This window comes from Calypte anna, chromosome 3, assembly GCF_003957555.1.
Source record: "Calypte anna isolate BGI_N300 chromosome 3, bCalAnn1_v1.p, whole genome shotgun sequence".
Taxonomy (NCBI): Eukaryota; Metazoa; Chordata; class Aves; order Apodiformes; family Trochilidae; genus Calypte; species Calypte anna.
Window position 1 is genome coordinate 63,699,323 of NC_044246.1, and position 19,713 is coordinate 63,719,035.

At 36.7% G+C, this 19,713-nt stretch overlaps 1 protein-coding gene across 1 annotated transcript in view; it reads right to left on the reverse strand.

Moving 5' to 3' along the window:
- The window catches only part of NKAIN2 (sodium/potassium transporting ATPase interacting 2), a 531,076-nt gene that overhangs the window by 272,728 nt on the left and 238,635 nt on the right, over nt 1-19,713 (reverse strand). Inside the window, exon 2 of the mRNA XM_030447427.1 lies at nt 14,247-14,384. Within this exon, the coding sequence (XP_030303287.1) occupies nt 14,247-14,384 (138 nt within the window). The remainder of the gene's footprint in view (nt 1-14,246; nt 14,385-19,713) is intronic.

The window sequence follows — 19,713 nt, forward strand, 5'->3', positions numbered from 1 at the left end:
AAGTCTCTCAATATAGAAATTGGATCTACATTTTTAACAGAATACAGCCTACCAAGATAAAATTCATAATTGGCTTAATGAGCAGGGTAAGCAATGTAGAACCCAGAATCTTTGTTCCATTCATAGAATCATAGACTAGTAGGGAGGAAGTGACCTCTGGAGATCAAGTCCAACCCCCATGCCAAAGCAGGATCACCTAGGGCAGGTCACAGAGGAATGTGTACAGATAATATTGCCAAACACATTCAGAAGCTATGAATAGGAATTTCAACAAGATTAAAGACAGACAATTGCTTCTTATTTCACAGAGGTAGAAGCAGTGAGTAGGTAAAACTAAATTCGTATGTAAAACCAGTGACGCACTTGTTTCAACATATAATTTAAAACAGGAACTTGCTCTTCAGGCAGATGCATTACTTTAGACTTAGTCTAGAAATGCCAAGCTGCTTACTATCAAACAGCTAAAAGAAATGATGTGACATTAAAATTAATTCTTTCATTTTCAGATATATCACTGAATCAAATAATTTAAGAATTAAAATCTAGCTGCCATAAATAGGCTTGTTTATGCATTAGAAACAGAATGCTATCCTTTATCAAAAACTTTTTAAACAGGACTAACACCTAGGCTCTTCTCAAAGCTGATGTTTTAATTAACTGGGAAACCTCTGTGGCTATTTCTAAGTAGTGCCATATTTTTCTGGTTAGGCAGTAAACCCACTTCAGCTAAATGTCAATATTTTTGACCCATAAAATAAACAAAAGCAAAACCACTCACTGCTCTCAGAGCAGAAGTACCACAGAAATTTTAAGTGTCTTACTGCCTGAAGAAAGCAGCATGAAAACCAAAATTGATACTGAAATCAATGAAAACAGCTGCAGATTTTCATTAAAATAATAGATAGATAAATAAATAAATATTCTAACGGTGAGTATGATTTGAAGTAGCTACAAAACCACACGTAGGAATCAAACTGAGTAGAAGCACCATTGGCAGCTCAAGCTGGTATAGAGGGAATCATAGTGTTGATTTGTAAAACTGCAATGCTACTTTACTACGCTTGTTTAGAAGTGAAAGTTACACTGATATGCAAAATTCTGTCCTTAGAGGCACCTATAATTCAAGTCACACTTGCTGGGTTCACAGAATACAAAATGCTGCTTCATTGTGATCTTTATTTATTATTAATTAAGTTTATCCAACATGAATGCATGTGGTAACATCTATACCCCTGAATACATATACACCTATAAAGAACTCTGCAAGTAAACAGTGTCCTTGACATCTAAATTATAGAAATAGGGAGAAATGGAAATTTTGGAATATATTTGCATTTTACACCTTTACTCATTGTTTACTTTGCCTTTCAGTGTCATTCAAAAAACGTATCTTCATTGGTAATAGCACTCATGGTTAACAACCAAAGCTTGCCAAAAGTACTGGGTCCTTTTCCTTGTGGAGCTTCAGGAGACGAAGCATTAAAAATTGAAAAAGATAAGTATAGATATGAAATGAGAAGCATCTCTGAAATTGTAAAATGGAGATTTGTGACAAGGAGACTTGAAGAAAGATTTTTATGTAGAGTCTTGTTCAGAAGGAAAAAAAAAGCTGCTTTTGGAATAAGACTGAATAAAATAATCTTCAACTTCTGTCAAAACTGGAAATGGTGATTTGTAAATTAATAGCATAGTATAGCTCTGTGTGATTCACAATGCATCTTCCTTGAAGCATAACCTCAGGATGACAATGAGACTCATAAAGTAAGAGAATCTGTCACAGTACCTGCAAAAGATGCTTGGGAAAAATAGATAAGAATAGATTCCAGGTATTAGGAGGTCATCCTGTGCAGATATAAACCAACTATGACTAAAGTCATCTTCATTTGAATGACTGAGACTTCCTAAATCTTAATCAGTTGGTCAAAAGAACTGTGTTTCAGTGCAATGTATTGATGTAGACTGTTATTCAGACTTAACATTAAATGGACACCTTCATTTTAGCTACATGCAGTACAATGCCATTTGAAATATGCATGTAGATATTAGTGGATGAATCAAGCTGAAAAGAATAGAGGAAGATACAGACAGATATATAGAAGGAGCTGGAATAGAAAGAGGATCAGTAATAGAGCTGCTGTTAGGCTCCAGAACAAACTCTCACCCTGTTGGAAGGAAAGGGAGCAGAGCAGAAGAATATGAGACTTGGATAGGTAGTCTGGACTAGAGGCAATGTTTTCTGCTTTTCTAATGCTCTTCTCGTTGTAGTATAAGCTGTTAATTAAAATATATTAATGTCATCTCAGAAAGAGTGCAACTATGGGCTCCAGCTGCCATTGTAACAGCCACTGAGTCTGAAAAACCAGCTATCTCAAAGATAGCATGAGGCATCAGCAGACTATTCCCTTGGTGAAAGAGATACTATCCAAAGACTATTTATTATTATTATTATTATTATTATTATTATTTTAGAGAAATCTTCCACTCTGCACTCTGCAGCTGTGATCCCAATCTTTATCTGCAGAGTTCACAGAGAATTTGGGGTGATCTCTATATTAGCGGGATGCAGTGGGTACAAGCACTGGCTTGTAGCTTGAGAAAAGCAAATTCCACATGTTGGATCTGTCAGAGCCTTTCCTCTGGCACTAAGAACACGCCTCAGTCTATCAGTGTTTCAGTTCCCACTTTATGAAGCCCCAGAGGGAAGAACTTCTCTACTTCAGTAGCGTGACAAGGACAGAGATATTAAAAGCTCCAGGGTAGACAATTTCTCCATCAATGTATGCTATAAACAGGTATAAGACAAAGAGATAGAGCTATAACATTTTAGACAAGCAAATGTCAGCAGTAATAGATACGTGCTAGCTAGAAAAAATAATAAGATAACCATGTGGAAATCTATATTAAAAGCTATAGGAGCAACTGTGGGAAATTCAAAGAAATCTGAACACTCTACATGAAGAGAAATATTTGGCACTGAACTACAGAGGTCATCTCAGAGCAGCAGAAACATTACCTTATCCTTGCTTGAGTCTTAATTATCTCTAGCTGGCCAGACCTATTGGGTGTTCAAGAGAATTTTAATAGTTTCAACAGCGGCTTAGATAGTAGTAGAAAAACCAATGGATTTTATCTCTGATCTCTTCCTCTGAGTATATGTTAAAGACAGGATCAGTGAAGTTGTGCAATCGCTATGCTTTTCATAGTATTTCAACTACAAAGTGCCAGTTAAACAGTATTTTAACAGAAAGGGGTGCTTGTTCTGAAAAAAAAATCTAAAAAGCAAAGAAACAAAACCAAACCAAAACAAAAAAACCAAACACCCACCTACACACAAACACACACACGCACACACACACACACACACAAAAGAAACCAAACACTGGGTATCTGCAGAATAAAATCCACTCATTGATACAGTGGCAAGCCAGAGGATCTATTTCAAAGAAAGAGAACATGAAATGTAGACTAATTTAATGTTTTGGTACCTTTCCAGGAATCCTGCTATTGAGCTCTCTGGTTTGCATGAAAAGAAAATATTCATTGTATATTACTATCAGTTCTACATAAGACTGTGTTCCTCAGTGGAGACTTTCTGGAAAAACATCTCCCTTTTCTGTGTAATGGGTGAAGGAGAGACATTTGGGAATGGCTACTTTTTAAATGTGAAAACAATTCTTTGAGAGTGGATAAAGACATAGGAAAGGATGAAGTTAGCTGAATCTTCCAACAGTTAAAGTTGCTGAGAAACTAATAATTACAGATTTAAATTAAAAATATCAGACAGCTTCATGAAGTGAACAGATTCTGTGTAAATTTTCCCTGAAACCCGGGGGAAATTATATGATGCAAATTATAATCTTTCACATACTAGTACTCAACATATATATAATTAAAAAAAATCCCCAAACAAATGGTATTAGATAAGTATCTTTAAAAGTATTTATATAATGGAAAACTCTAAAAACACCTTGAAAATTAATGAAAATTCACCATAATCTTAGAGAAAACAAAACTCCAAGCAGAACTGATAGTGGAGTCAACTCTGTCCAGAGTGTCTTTTACCATATTTTCTGAAAACAACCCAAATTAATATTCAAGATTCAGTGGCTCTACGAATATATTAGGTTTAATGTTCAAATGAGTGAAGAAATTTTATTGTCTTTTCAAAATATTTGCTATTTTTTTAATAGTAAATTTTTTAAATAGTAAATTGTTGAAATCCTGGAGTTCAACAGCTTCTCACTCAATTATCAACAATGAAACTCCAGAGGCTGTACCCGAGACTGGTACATTTTTTCTATAGAAATGTTTTCTGACACTGAAAAAGTAACTATCTGTACAAAACTCAGAGGAATCAAAGGCTTAGGATCTCATAACTGGGATTGTTTCCTCTTTATGTCTTGACTGTTTTTTTGACTTGAGGTGTTCTTTAGTTTTTTTTTCCCCCCATTGCTTCTCTAGGGCTGGCAGACTAAATGTCTGGTTACTCTTTAATCTTGAAAGAATATTTTATTCTTTCTTATGAAGTTGGGTCGGGTTTTCTGAACACAGAAGAAATTTTCTTTTCATAATTTCCCTTAGATTAATCCCTTTGTACCTCAGTGCCTCACACCTAAATATGTTACAGTGAGGAGAGGAGATGAAAGTAGTGAAACTTTACTCAGAGAGTTTCTATGAAAATTTTTTATTTTATGTGGTCGTTATTCTAAATGGTATGAAAATCCCAAAATGAAGAGCCTAAAACTGTGGAAAATGCCAAAGAAATGTACTGTAAGCTATCTTCTTTGCACTACTTCCATACAATGAAGACAGATGCAATCTACTGGAAGTGATTCTCAAATATATTTGCCCAATGGTCAGCTGAATCTCAAGGGCTGGAGAGTTTGAGATCTGCTGAGATCTCTTGCAAGTTATAAAAATATTTCTAAAAGGAGAAGTGAACATCCAAATCCCAGTGCAATCAAAGCTAAGATGAGCTGGACTGATTATCATGTAAAAGAGAAGACCGTAATTTTTAAAATTATATTTAATACTCCATCAATAAACTAACCAGTAAGCATTAAAAAAGGATGACTTGTAGACCACTGGATTACTTAAGATTTTCTTTGTTGAAGTGTTAGACTCAAAATTTGGATTAGTCAAACCCTTACAGCTATGACACAGACCAGTTAGCTATTCATTAGCTTCTACTCCTTTTGCAATCCCATCCTTACCATAAAGTAGGCTAGATTCAGTTTCAAAAGTAAACTGCTGAGCCTGTCCTTCTAAATATAAATGAAAGCACATTTAAATCCACAAATACTGAAAACTAATCTTTTAACACAACAGCAGCAAAAGCACTCTATTAAACAGCATACCTCCCTGTGAATTGAAATCCCTTTCAGCAAATGTTGTTTAAAGACCAAAGGGCAGTTTTCTACTTAAATCCCTACCGATTTTTCACAGCATCTGCCAGAAGTGAGCAAATCTCTCCAATAAAATAGCAGTTAGAAAGTTTACAAAGATCATTCCTATGGAGGCAGCATCCAGTAGTGAAAGGACAGACTATAAAAAGAATCAAACTCTATACTTCTGTGACATCCAAATTGTTATCTTTTATAAGCATTTTTGAGAGAAAAGGTTGTAATAACATGCTCTTGCTCTGGGTGTTTCTGAACTTGGAGATATTTCAGAAAATACTGAGGAGATCTGAAAAAGCATTACTGAAAAAGTGACCAGGACAAAGGATCTTTTTAGGAAGGAGAGATATGACAAACAGCAAGCATTCCTCAACAAAATGATTTAGTATAAACTCTATCATGAAAAGAATGTTAATGATGTTGTATGCTTATCACAGAAAGTGCCAAAGAGAATTCATGTTGCTATTCATGGCACGGAAAGCACTTCATGAAAGTGCCCCTATGCAGTAATTGCTATACCATAAAATAACAGTGCTTCATTTAGCTTGGATTTATCTAGCATGATGAATATGAAACCATGAATGAAACTTGAGGTTAATTCTGGGTCAAAATGGATTCTTTAGCACTGTGAGAGTCCTAATGAATGTTATGATTTGGAACTTTGCTGAAATGTCTCAAATATTGTTCTGCAATACCCATTTTTAAGGTTTACTAGTGCTCTCTTAAATTTTCTGGGTTTTTTCTGTACTTTTTTTGCTTGTCATCATACTCTTGGTCATGCACTTTGTTCTTCAAAACTCTTATGAATTTCTGTACAATTTTATACTGCATTATAATTTATCAGACAGAAACTCTCATAAAGATCTTTATTTTAATTAACAATCTCTAAGTAGCCATGTGAGCATGCCATTTCTCTTTTGCTTTGTCTCTTTTTAAATTTAGGAGTCTCTGAGGATCATCAAGTTATTATTACCCATTTTTCACCAACATGCAGATTAGTACTAAGTGTTTGTTTCTTGATATTTCCTGTGATTGCTAATATTGTAGTCACTATTATTTGATAATTCAGATATAATTATTTTTTAATTCATCTGAATTACTTCCAACTGAAGACAATTTTTCTGTGTATCTAATTATTAATTAACATTCCCAAGAATAAAATGAATCAGCATATTTTGTTCAAGTTTGGCCTGACTGTGCATTTGTTCTACTTAGGTATAGACAGAGCTTTCCACAATGACCACTTTGTGGGAGGCAGTCACCTCCTTGATATTCTATAATTTTGTATTTCTGAATCTTTTTGATGGTTCTGATTGAAAATGCAATGGTAGTGTGCTTATACTACAGTGACTTGAAACTACTGGATTCCCTTCCCAATGTAAGAACATCTTTACACACATGCACTTCACAAATAAATTAGCTATTCTGTCTTCTCTGTTTGAGGCACACACTCACTAGATAGTGCTTAATTTTTGGAATTGTATTATTTGAGGAAAATTATATTTTTTCAGCACTCTGTTTTATTACTCGTCATCGAGACATCTCTCTTTTTTGTTCTGTTTTAACTTTTCTGGTGGATATATATATGTTTGCATTACCTCAGACCTTTTAGCCATCACTTAAACTTCCTACACAGATTTTTCTATTAGCATGGAAATACAGCATCTCTGGTCACACATTTCCTGGTTTTGATCTGGTCTGTAAATACTAAACTACACATCAATTTGTGTCACAATATATTAACCTGACTGAAACCAAGAAATCCTGGAAATTTTTCACTGAGAACAGCATAGATGATTAAAATGTTTCCTGCAAGTACCATTTCCAATTTTAAGTGAATTTACTTCAACCTTGTTCAGCCTGCTTTCTTGTTCACATTCAGCAAAAAATTTACCATGTATAGTGACAGAATATACTAAAAAAAACCACCATTAAAATAATTCTTTTGTTGGTATTTTCATAATCACATATTTTTTTCCCAAAACATTTGTACCAGAAATGCAGGTTTAGGAGGCTGATCTTCTCTAAAAGATAAGTAGATACTATATCTTTTAATTTTTATAGCTAAGTATTATGTTGCTTAGTTTATAGGTAAAATTACCAGAAAACTGTGCTGTATATTAGCAATATTGAATTCAGTAACTGAATATGTTGAAAATGCATAGAACAAACTATAGAATAAACATTCACATTCATTATTTTCCAAGGCAAACTACTGAATCGAGGAACAAACTGAGGAACATGATTATGTGTGCTTGAACGACATGTTAGCAAACAAAGCATCTTGCCAATGGCACATTTTGAAACAGAATCAGTATCTTGATTCACAGTCTTCTGTGACAGCCAACAGAGAAATTTGATGCTAAAATGTTTCAGGTCTTTATTTATTAATTGCACTTATAGTATTATTGGGCACTAGCTCAAAATGATTAAGCAGAAGATTGTTATTTATGTCCTGAAATTATAATTTTCTCTGAAAAGTTAAGCACACAGAAGTAGTTTGTGTGACTGTGTGCCTCCTTTTATAAATAAATGTCTACGTTTTAGTTGCTACGCCATAAATTGTCATATTTAGATGTAGTAGGGAAAGTTCTGTGACAGACTGGAGACAAAAGTACTTCCTCAGAAACCCCTTTAGAGAGTGCAGTCTCAGGTAGAAGATGTCAAGAACTTTGTGTGTTGCAGGCTGACCAGAATGAATAACAAACATTCCATTCCATTTCATCCTTCTCTTTATGAAATGGGTTTATATGTATTTTTTTCTCAATAATTATAAAGAAAGTAGAAGTAAAATATTATTTTTAAAGAAATTTACTTCCTGTACTGAAGTTGAGTACACACACTTTCTTGTCTTAAAAAAACCAAATGTCTGAAAAAGAAAATCATGTTAGGTGAATAAAGTAAATTAATCTCAAGAGAACTCAGTTATTAAATGATGTTAAGTATAAGAATCCTGTTGTTTGGTTGTTTCTTTATTGTTTTATTTTTATATAAATATCTGTTTCATTAGGAAATAGAACTGAAAACTGGTTCTCTTACAAGATTTTAAAATTCATCAAAATTCCAAAAAGTAGCTCAGAGATCATGGATCACAGCTGATTCCCTGCTGGTTTTGGCTTTACGGTTTCCTATGACACAGTTTATGTTTTTTGATAGTGTGCTGATAAACTGCTGCACACTTTCATGTACTACTTTGAACAATTTGCAGAAGATGGAAGACACTAAATTGTAATATGCAACTGAAATACTCCAAAACAGATGTGGTAGACTCAGGGCTATATGTCAACTAAGGCATTAAGTAGATCCCACTATGGGTGTTGAAGCCACTGATAATGTCTAGGTGAAAAAAAGACATAGATAACTCAGCTATACACTCTAGGGCCTAATGGTTTCCCAGACTGATGATGCTGCAAGAAGCTCAGACATATGGTAATTGCCTCTTTCTCTTTTTTTAATATATATCAGCAATTACATGTTAAGTAATGTACCAGTAATAATCTATCCTTTTCTCTCAGACTTAATGTGAAGAGGTATTATCCTGTGTAAGATTCCTTTTTGCTCATAAAGGTTGCAAATATTCTTTGTGTCAAAAGGAGATCCTTGTTCTCTTCTGACAGTATATTGTGATGTATATAAATCCCTACTACATTCACTATTATTAGGAGGTGCTAGCATTATGTTTAAGAGGAGGAAATACTAGAACAGATTAAATTTTTCCCTGGAAAAATGTTACTAGTGTTGGTGTCCACTGCAGAATTTTCCTTCAAGCACAACCAAAGTCAGCTTAAATTGTGAAATAGGTCTTTATAAGAAAACAATTTGTACAATCTCCTACCAGCACAGATTTAAAATAAGAGATTCCTTCTGGTTTAAAAATTTTCTCTCTTATTGACATTAGATCTTCACTTTATGGTCAAGGTAGGAGAATTTTTTCCTGAGTGCGAATGCTTTTTCACTCTTTTATCACTCTTGCGTTGGCTATAAAATTGTTCAATATAATATATAGAATTATACAGAACCTCTCCCTTTATTCAGTCTAATTCTAGAAGAAGTAAATATATCAGATCTGGAAGGTACAACTAAGCAGTGGAAATTACAGTGGAATCAACCTACTAAATGTGGTTATTTTCAAATTCTTATATTTCATAATTCATTTAAAGGTTTGTCTCTGTTTATATCATGGACAAATTCTACCAGATAGTATTTTATCTTCTTCTCTTCAATTTAGAAGCCAGAATGCTGTGCAGGACCATATCAAAGGCCTTACTGAAGTCTAGATTGATTGCATCCATAGTTCTTCCCTTGTCTACTGATGCAGTTAAGCCATTGCAGGTAACTAGACCAGTCAGGGAACTAATAACCCACAGCAGAGTGAGGAATATGTGCCAAGCATATCAGCACTACTGGGATCCCTCTATAGAAGAAACAGTGAATAACTGAGCCTCCTGCTTAACCAGCATTGTTTCTTTCCAAAATCCTTAATAATTTGCACTGGTATTATTTCTCAGGCAAGTGTATTGTTGGAACCTATGATAGCAGTGCTAGAAAACACATTTACATCTCAGTTATTATAGAATCATAGAATCCTAGGGGTTGGAAGGGACCTCGAAAGATCATCTAGTCCAACCCCAATTACTCTGGCTAACCTTTGTTGCTACTGAAATCCTTATCCTCTGTTTCAGTATAGTGCTGTTAAGCAGTCCTTTTATCCTTATTGGTTTTACACAAAAAAGAGCTTGTTTAATTATTATCTTTTGTAAAGATAATACACTCTCACATATACACTCATTCCCACCCCTAGAACAGATGTTTAACCTCCTACATCAATTGCTCATTTGTTGGTTAATGGTTTAGGTTTACAAGCAAAAAATGAATTTGTTCTTGCCAAACCATTAAGATTAACTTCCCTGGTAATATTTCAACTACCTGTCCTCTTTGTCCACCACAACTTCTGCACCACATGTAGTTTGAACTATTTTCCAATGTTTGAAACCCCACCACCACCTATTCTGCTCACCCACTTCCAAATTTCCCTGTGACTCTTGTGATCAAGAAGACATTTCCACTTGTGGTGTCTCATCTGTCTAAAACTTATCTTCTCTTCTCCCCAAGACGCTGAATCATTTCTTTAAATCTCACCTTAAAACCTCACTGCTTTTTCAACCTGTAATTCACAACCTCTGGAAAACATTTTTGTGTTATCCTTCACAAAGCATGCACAGTAGAAAGGAAATTTATTGCAGTGTTGTTGAAGCAAGCTTTGCTTTCAGTAGTAATGTGACTATGGATTAAGGGTCCTATAAGGTCCACTCAAGAAAGATTGACCCTTGCAGAATCTATTGAAGTCCGGGTGTTTATATCTACTCACCTGAAAATTTATAGCTACACCCTTGCAGGCTTAAAGCTTGTCCTCTTTCCTCTTGCCTTGGAACTCATAACTATACTCCTGATAGCTTCAACAAAGAGCTTATTCTGGGCCAAGCAGAATTGGAGAAAAGGATGTAATTCCTGCAAGTCCTCCTCCAGAGACCAACACCATTTCCCTCATCTTGACTTTAGATACTCTCCAGAGAGAGCAGCAGCAGAAATTAGAAAATCACAACCCTCCCCTGTTGATCCAACTAAATGATGAAAATGTCACAATTATTTCCTTATCTAAGCAGTCTGTGATAGATGGTAGATTCAGGTGTTTACTAAAAATCTAGGCAAGACAACAGATTTGATCTTAGGTTGGTTCTAAGCAATTCAGGGAGGATTCAGAGAGGCAAACAGACAGAACCAGATGGGGTACACAGTGAGAGTGAGCTCTAAGAAAAGGTATGTGGGAAAATTAGTAGGATAATATGAAACAAATAGTATTATCCAGAAACTTATGTGAATGGTATCTATTTATAAAGCTATTGTTCCTCCCCATACACAATGCATTCATCATCGTACCAGGTAATTTTCTGTATTTCTCTTGAACAGGCCATTTAAAACTAACCTTTTGTTTAGGTCAGCTTACCATTTTATATTTATGGCCTCTTTACACACTGGACTAGTTTTGGGATGAAACATTTTACTCTTTCTATTTAACTGACACTTGCTTGAATTTTCTTTTCTACCAGTCAAAGCATAAAGAAAACTACAGTTCACATTCATGTGACTCCCAGATTTGTGTCTTGATGGAAACAGTCTAAATATTTAAGGTTTTCAATATATTTTTCCATGTTGATAATACAAGTTTTAGAATATTTTTAATTGTCTCCATACATAAAGACATCATACCTGTGGATGCACATTTTCTGCATATAGGAAATCACAGAGATAGAAACACAGACACAGATATTTCCAAGCTTACAACCCTGGATTTAGGCTTGCAGACTTTGATCACTTCAGGCATAGAAGTCCAGGCCAAAGTACTGTGGGACAAAGCCCTAGAGGGAAGGAAGGCCCAGGGCAGTTGGCTGGTATTCAAGGATCACCTTTTCCATGTCCAGGAGCAAAGTATACTTACAAAGAGTAGAAAAGAGCAGAAAAAAATGCTAGGAGACCTGCCTGGATGAACAAGGAGCTCCTGGACACATTATCACACAAAAAGGAACTCTACAAGGAAGAAAGGACATCTAAAAGGCAGCAAAAGACAAATCTCGTGGTCTTCTATGAAAATGTCACATCAAGACAAGGAACAGCAACCAACATCATTTACCTGGACCTAAGCGAAGGCTTTGTCACAGTCCCGCATGACATCCTGGTCTCCAAGCTAGTAAAACATGGATTTGATGGATGGATCCACTCAGTGGATTAAGAACTGGCTTGAAGGCTGCACCCAAAGCGTGGCTGTCAGTGGGTCTGTGTCTGAGTGGAGGCCAGTGACAAGTGGAGTCCCTGAAGGATCAGTGCTGGGACCAATCCTGTTTAACATCTTTGTTGGCAACATAGATGGTGGCATCAAGTTCACCCTCAGCAAGTTCACTGATGACCCCAAGCTGTGTGGTGTGGCTGGCACGCTGGAGGGAAGGGATGCCATCCAGAGGGACCTTGAGAGGCTGGAGAGTTGGCCTCATGCCAATCTCATGGAGTTCAATAAGACCAAGTGCAAGGTCCTGTACCTGGATTGGGGCAATCCCAAGAACTGATATAGTCTGGGTAGTGACTGGCTTGAGAGCAGCCTTGAGGAAAAGAACTTGTGGTTGCTGGCCGATGAGAAGTTCAACATGAGCCATCAGTGTACACTTGCATCCCAGAAAGCCAACCAGATCCTGGGCTGCATCAAGAGAAGCGTGGCCAGCAGGTCCAGGGAGGTGATTCTCCCCTTCTGCTCTGCTCTTGTGAGACTCCAACTGGAGTTCCGTGTCCAATTCTTCAGTGCCTTTTACAGGAGGGACATGGACATGCTGGAGCATGTCCAGAGAAGGCCTACAAGGATGATCAGAGGGCTGGAGCACCTCTCCTATGAAGACAGACTGAGAGAGTTGGGGTTGTTCAGTCTGGAGAGGAGGAGGCTCTGATGGCACCTTACTGTAGCTTTCTGGTATCTGAAAAGTGCTTACAAGAAAGCTGGTAAGGGACTTTTGAGGATGTCAGGATGATGTTAGGACTTTTTAGGATGATAGGACTAGGGGGAATGGATTCAAACTAGAGGAGGGAGGATTTAGATTAAATGTTGGGAAGAAGTTCTTTACCATGAGGGTGGTGAGACACTGGAACAGGTTGCCCAGAGAGGTAGTGGAAGCCCCATCCCTGGAAGTTTATAAGGCCAGGCTGGAGAGGGCTCTGAGCAACCTGATCTAGTGGGAGGTGTCCCTGCCCATGGCAGGGGGCTTAGAAGCAGATGATCTTAAAGGTCCCTTCCAACCCTGAAAATTCTATGACTATGATTAATATGTTACTATTAGAACCACACTTCTGCAGTATGGATGGCAACACACGAGTACAAGCAAAACCTTTCAGTCTCCTGACTGCTGTTATATGAGTGGACAGTATGAGATGACACTGGCTTAGTAGAAGTGGGTGCCAGTTCAATGGAGTTCTTTTCATTTCACCCGAAAAAATGGTCACCTGTGAGCAAATATTTTTGACTGCTGTTTGTACCTGAACAGTATACAAACTTTACCTGAATTAGCAGTCAGTTTTGATAAAAATCTTGTTCTGCAAATTTGTTTCTAACAAAAAGTGTTCTGAGTGGTGGCTGTCACATTTATTAATTTGTCTCTATAGAACTAAAAATGGGGGAGAACCCCAACCCAGAGTATTAAAGGTGGATTTCATAAATACTGTGCCAGAGAGTAGAGCAATAGTAAGTCTGTGTATGAGGGGTAGCTGAATAAGAAAAGAAAAATGGATTAAAAATAAAAGGGTCCAAATGCTTAATTTTATTCTGAAGTCCTCAGTCTGTAACCATCAAACCTGCATTTCTTACCATATTCTGATACTTCATTTTCAATCAGACTACAGTTTCTAGGAGGGATATGCGTAACAGATAGGGATTCCAGCAATGATGGTAATAACAGTAATGAGTAAAATAAATCATGGATCTATTGGGGAGTTCCACTGTATCTCAGAAAGCTACGGCTACTGTTTATTCTAGGGCTAAATCCCTGTAATTTTGAAGATCCTGTAATTCTTTAAACTGATTTCACATCTTGAAAGTGCATTTTGTCATGTAGTTTGTAATCACATTGATTTTCAGCTTCTGTACATTGTTACCTCTTAAGAGCAAGAGACTCAAAAGGATAATAAGTAAAGGCAAAATACTACAGAAGAAATTTAAACCACAATAACATTTCTAATTGATTTATAAGCAATAGATTTTGGAAATTTTTTTTACATACACACCAAAATAAGTGAATAAAATTAAATACTCACTCCTGTAATGTAACGAGGTCTATACTGGATGGTTCCAAATAAGCCAAGTATGACTATAATAATGTGTATAAAATTTGCCAGTATGGGTGCCCACTGATAACCAAGGAAGTCAAATATCTGCCTCTCGAGCACAGAAACCTATGATTAAAAAGCAAAAGAACAAATAGATTAGAATACACTATAAAATATCTATTAGGGCATTTCCCCTTCCCATCCCCAAGATAATTGCTCTGAGTTCAAAACAATACTTCAGTCAACAGTAAAATTAAATGATTTGCAATGTTTTACTTTCTTGTTTTAATGAAAGCTGCATTTCTCACTGGCAGTTTACTGAGTTATATTCAGTTAGCTAAATTATTAATGTAGGCAATTCTACTGAGATACTAAACTGTGCACTAGGTTGGTATGTTCGCAGCAGAAGCAGCACAAACAATTTTGTTGTAAAAATCAGCAAATGCTATAATGTTCTGATGCTGAAAGTAAGTGGCAGGCTTAGGACACCTAAGCTACTTTGCACCTTTTCACAAGCACCATCCTCCAGCCTATGTCTGCCTCCTTACTTCTATTGCTTCCTTACGTTTTGATTATTTTTTTCCTCTTTCCTCTATCCCCATCTATCTGACAGAATCAGAATAGAATGGTTTGGGTTTGGAAGGGACATTAAAGATCTTGTAGTTCCAAGCCCACTGCCATGGGCAGGGACACCTCCCACTAGATGAGATGGCTCCAAGCCCCATCAAACCTGGCCTGGAACACTTCCAGGGATGGGGCATCCACAGCTTCCCTGGGCAACCTGTTCCAGTGTCTCATCACCCTCACACTAAAGAATTCCTTCCTAATGTCTAATCTAATCTGCTCTCCTCTAGTTTTAAATCAATCCTTGTCCTATCAATACATGCCCCTGTGAAAAGTCTCTCCTTATCTTTGTTGTGGTCCTTGTGGGTCTTTACTTGCATCCAAATGCATGCAAATCTTTGACCAGGTTCTGCTGACAGTCTAGTTTACCTCCCCCTCGGTGTCACAAGCATCAGCTGAAGTATTAGCTCTCACCCAGACTCCAGACACTTAATTTTAAACAGCGAATGAAGAACAATCTTGGGCTGTTGATGACTATTTTCAAGCAATACCACCTCAAGCAAATAGAACAGAAAGTAGAGAAACTGCACTTCTAACAGTATTGGTAGAAATAATTTCAGAATTTGTATAGCAGGTGTCCTTAACTGGTGTTCAGACATTATCTCAAAATAGAGCACTACACCCCAATCCTCAGGCAGAATGGCATGTTTTGATAAAGGATATAGTGATGTATTAGAATGGAATGTAATCGTGAAATGAATGGAGACAAAGTGTAAGGAGTGGCACCATTCCAACAATTCCACTAAGTGGAATGGTGCATAGACAGGTTTCATAAAAACATAAACAATAAAATAAAAATAAAATAAAAGTAACGACAAGAAAAACATCACCAACAGTACACACACGGAAGAAAGAAAAAGAAGGCTTTTTCTTCATCAGGTTTCATTAAATGACAAGTGACTATTTATTCAGTTTATATTATGCTGTGGATTATTTGAATTAGGTGCACCTGCCACAGGCTCCACTCATTTCAAAATAACAATTTTTGACGTTAAGTACTAAATAAGCAACTATTTTTCACTGTTTCCTGATATATACCTGTGTGAGAGTTTTTCAATTTTATACTCTATCCACTACCACACCAACACTTTTTTTTTTTTGTGAAATTAAGTAAGAAAACCTGCATTTAAAAAGACATCTTACACTTTCATCAGTATTGTGCATCCATAACCTTGAGGAAGTTTCTCATAATTTTGAAATTGGAAATTCTGGTTTCATGTCCACCACTGAATTCTTCTCTGCAACTAAGATTCCTTTCTCACAATGCATCCAGTTTATAGACAGTCTTGGTATTGTGCCTAGCATTTTATTTACAGATTTACTGACAGAAAGAGATCTTGGTCCTACGTCATCTCAGTGATCTTTGTGCTCTCCTTCAACTCTCCCTAGCAAAGCAACATCATAAAAGAATTCTCATAAAACCAAGGCATAATATTCTATTGATGAAGTGGGATGAAAAAAGAAAAAGAAAGCCAAGCTGTACTGTGAACTTCACGAAATCTCAGGTTCCCTGTGCTTTCATCATTAAGAAATATTTCTTAGAATCCCAAGTCATCTACGTAAGAAAAGACCAATATGTGGTATAAAGCAGCATTACATAGGTCTGTTTGAAGTCTATTAGGAATATAAGCAAAAGACCTGCTATACCTTAAGTGCTGCTAAAAAGGTAACAAAGGGAAATTGCTGAGTCTGAGAATAGAGATGTTATTTTCATCATATGAACAAAGAGTAAGTGAAAACAGCAAAGCATCAGCAAAAAGGGTCTAGACTGCAGTAGACTAAAGCTTCTACTATAGCAACAGCAGGGATTCAGAAAGCAAAAAAATACAAGAGATGAGGCAAAGTACAGAGGAAATTCCCAATTACAGAGGAAAATTGCAGCACTGTAGCTAATTACATAAAGAAGTATAAATTCCTTCTGCACCTTTAGGTTAAAGGAAACTGACCTATCATGTATCAAGCACATTTTGTTTTGAGTTTTTGTTTTTTATTGTTTTCTGAGGAATGCAGTAGTTCCACCAAAACTTGTTTATGGGACTCTGATTGGACAAATGGCTGTTCTGGGCAAATCTTTGCTTCCCACATGCCAATGTCTTACATTTTTATTTTCTTTTTGGAAGTCTAGTAATTTCTTCAGTGCCAAGCAATCACCTCCTCAGATGTTGTGACCACGTTTAAACTTCCAGTGGGGGGACCTACTAGAAGACACAGCACAGGAGGCAGTAGATAAATCTCAGCTGTGCAGAATAAGGTGAGAAGTCAACACTGCCCCTGTCCCTGCCCCTCACTTTTGCCAGAGGCAGACTTGATATTATTGCTATTAGACTTTCTCCTGTCACTCCAAAGAAATCAGCTGTGTGTGTGGGGACTGCTGGATATCTGAAATGGCAGTGTTCTGGTTGGCTGTGTGGAGATAAAATGCTGCAGAAATGAAGCTGCTGTTCCTTAGAAGATCAGACTACTGAAGCAAGGTGCATCACAGATTTACCGAATGGAAAAATAGGACAGAAATAGACAGATCTTTATTCCCACTTACTGAAGAGATATGGAGAAAAAAATAAAACCAACCCCCAACCGAACAGGAAACCAATATAGACTTAAAAAAACCAAACCCTAAAATTAAAAATCTCGTTGTGTCTGTGTTTCTAAAAGGGGAAAAGTGAAAAGCAGGAAAAAGTAATGACAAAATCTATTAAACCCACTATTACAAAGCTTCCTTCTCTTCCAGAGATACCAGATTCATAAGGAATTTCCTAACATAGCAAGAAAAAATATACACTAGATTTTGAAAAATTCCTTGTCCTTTATAAAAAACTTAAAGTTTGCAGTTAAAAGACTGCACTTCTTCCTCCAAATCATATCCACTGCCTTCAAATGCTTAATGATTTTTCAAGGATATTACAGGGAGAAAGGGAAGGACAGAAAAAGAAATATTAATCTTTAAAGTCTAGGAATGAATAATAGTCTGTTTTATTTCTTCTTGTGGAAACAAGGGTTTAAAATGAAGAAGTACACTATGGTAAGGAAAAAAACCCTATGTATTAACTAAGCTTCATTTTAATAAAGCAGGCAACCCAAAATGTAGGGTTATGGAGAATTAGTTCCTAATGTTAAAAAATAAAGATGCACAGCATCATTTTCTTAGGCTTCCAAATAAGTAAGCTCTTGTAGTTAATCTTCTGTGATCACTGAGTAAGTTATAGATTAGGTAAGTGTAATTACTGTTAACCACTTTTACTGATGCATTGTTTTTCCAGACTTCTGCTAACTCTTAAAAAAAAAAAAAAAACCAAAATAAAACCAGCCTGTATACTGACAAGTTGGAATAGATGAAATTTTTTCCAGATTCTTGTCACAGACTGGTTGTTAATAGGTTAACATTGTTACTGACCTTAAGGGATCTAAGAATTGAATTTCCAGAGGATAAAGAAAACCATTTTGAGATGTTTCTTAAAGTATATGATTGGACTAAAATTTCAGACAGGAACCACAAAGGAGAAACCAGTCAAAAGATGATTTATAACACACACTCCAAAATGGAAAATGACAAAGTACCTTTCTTCTGAAAGCTCCTTGAGAACAAACTCAACCACGACGATTCCATAATGGTACAGAATCAAAACTTTTCATTGATATAAATTAAAGCTCACATGGGCACACACAAACCAGTTCATATGTAGGGCCAGGGCCCTTGGGCAGCACCCAGGGCACAGAGGCACCCTGTAGAGAAACAAGATAAACCAGGTGCCTCGAGTTGCCAAAGAGTGGGTGTGAGTCCACCTGTGCCTGGTTAGGGCAGGCACCCTATTACCAGGGGGCCAATAAAGGTGGGACACACACCCACAGAGAGAAGCTCACTCTTGTGCGAGGCAATGGAGAGGCCAGCAGCTCGTCGAGCCTCAGGAGCAAGAAAGGCTCTCCCCGCTACAGCACCCAGTAACCTGGGGCCTGTGACAGGGTCACACTCAACTGCTGGACTCACCAGCTGGGGCATGGTAATAGGATCTCAGTTCACGCCAAAGAAAGAAGAGACTACTCACTTAATCACAGTGAAGGAAAATTAAGCAGCCGTGGTCTATATCATGAATGAGCTACCAAAACTGAGCTCTAATCAGAAACTGATTAAGTCCCCTCAGCTCAATTGTGTTGAGTCAGATGCCCTCAGCTTCAAATAATTTCCTTGTGCTTTTAAGTCAGACATAAAGTTTTTTCATTACTTTTAGTTCTTGGGTCTGTAGCACAGAAATCTATAAAGAGCCCAACAAATGCAAATAATTTGGGCTTATGAAAAATTCTAATGCTAAAGCCTACCTTCACAACTTACAACATCCCCAGATAACCCTCCTCCAGCACTTCCATCATTTTTGAGGCAGAACGCATATATTTGTGCCATTCCTTAGAGAGGTTAATTTAATTTTTCATCAACATTTCAGATAGTATCCAGAGATAGAGGACACAGTTGCTCAATGAATTCTCCACAGTCACTCCGCAGAAAAACAGAATAATATTTTGAAAGTCAAATCCTTACAAAATACACCTACACATCTGCAAGTGTGCATGAGTCAAGTTCTTTACTGCAAGACAGGAGGGAAAGAAAATAAGATTTGAATTTTTCTTCTTTTGTTAGAAGAAAGGTAAAATTATAAGGAAGTTCTCTGAAGAGCTGCAGACACAATGGCGTATTTCAGCACATCTAATAAAAACCTACAAAAGCACAGGTAATTCCAGTTAAAATCAAGAAGGAATTAGTTTCCAGTTGTCCATTGGTTTCTTAAAGGATTCACATATATAATACTAAGCTCCTGTCCTTAATCCAACTGATGCTGCTGAG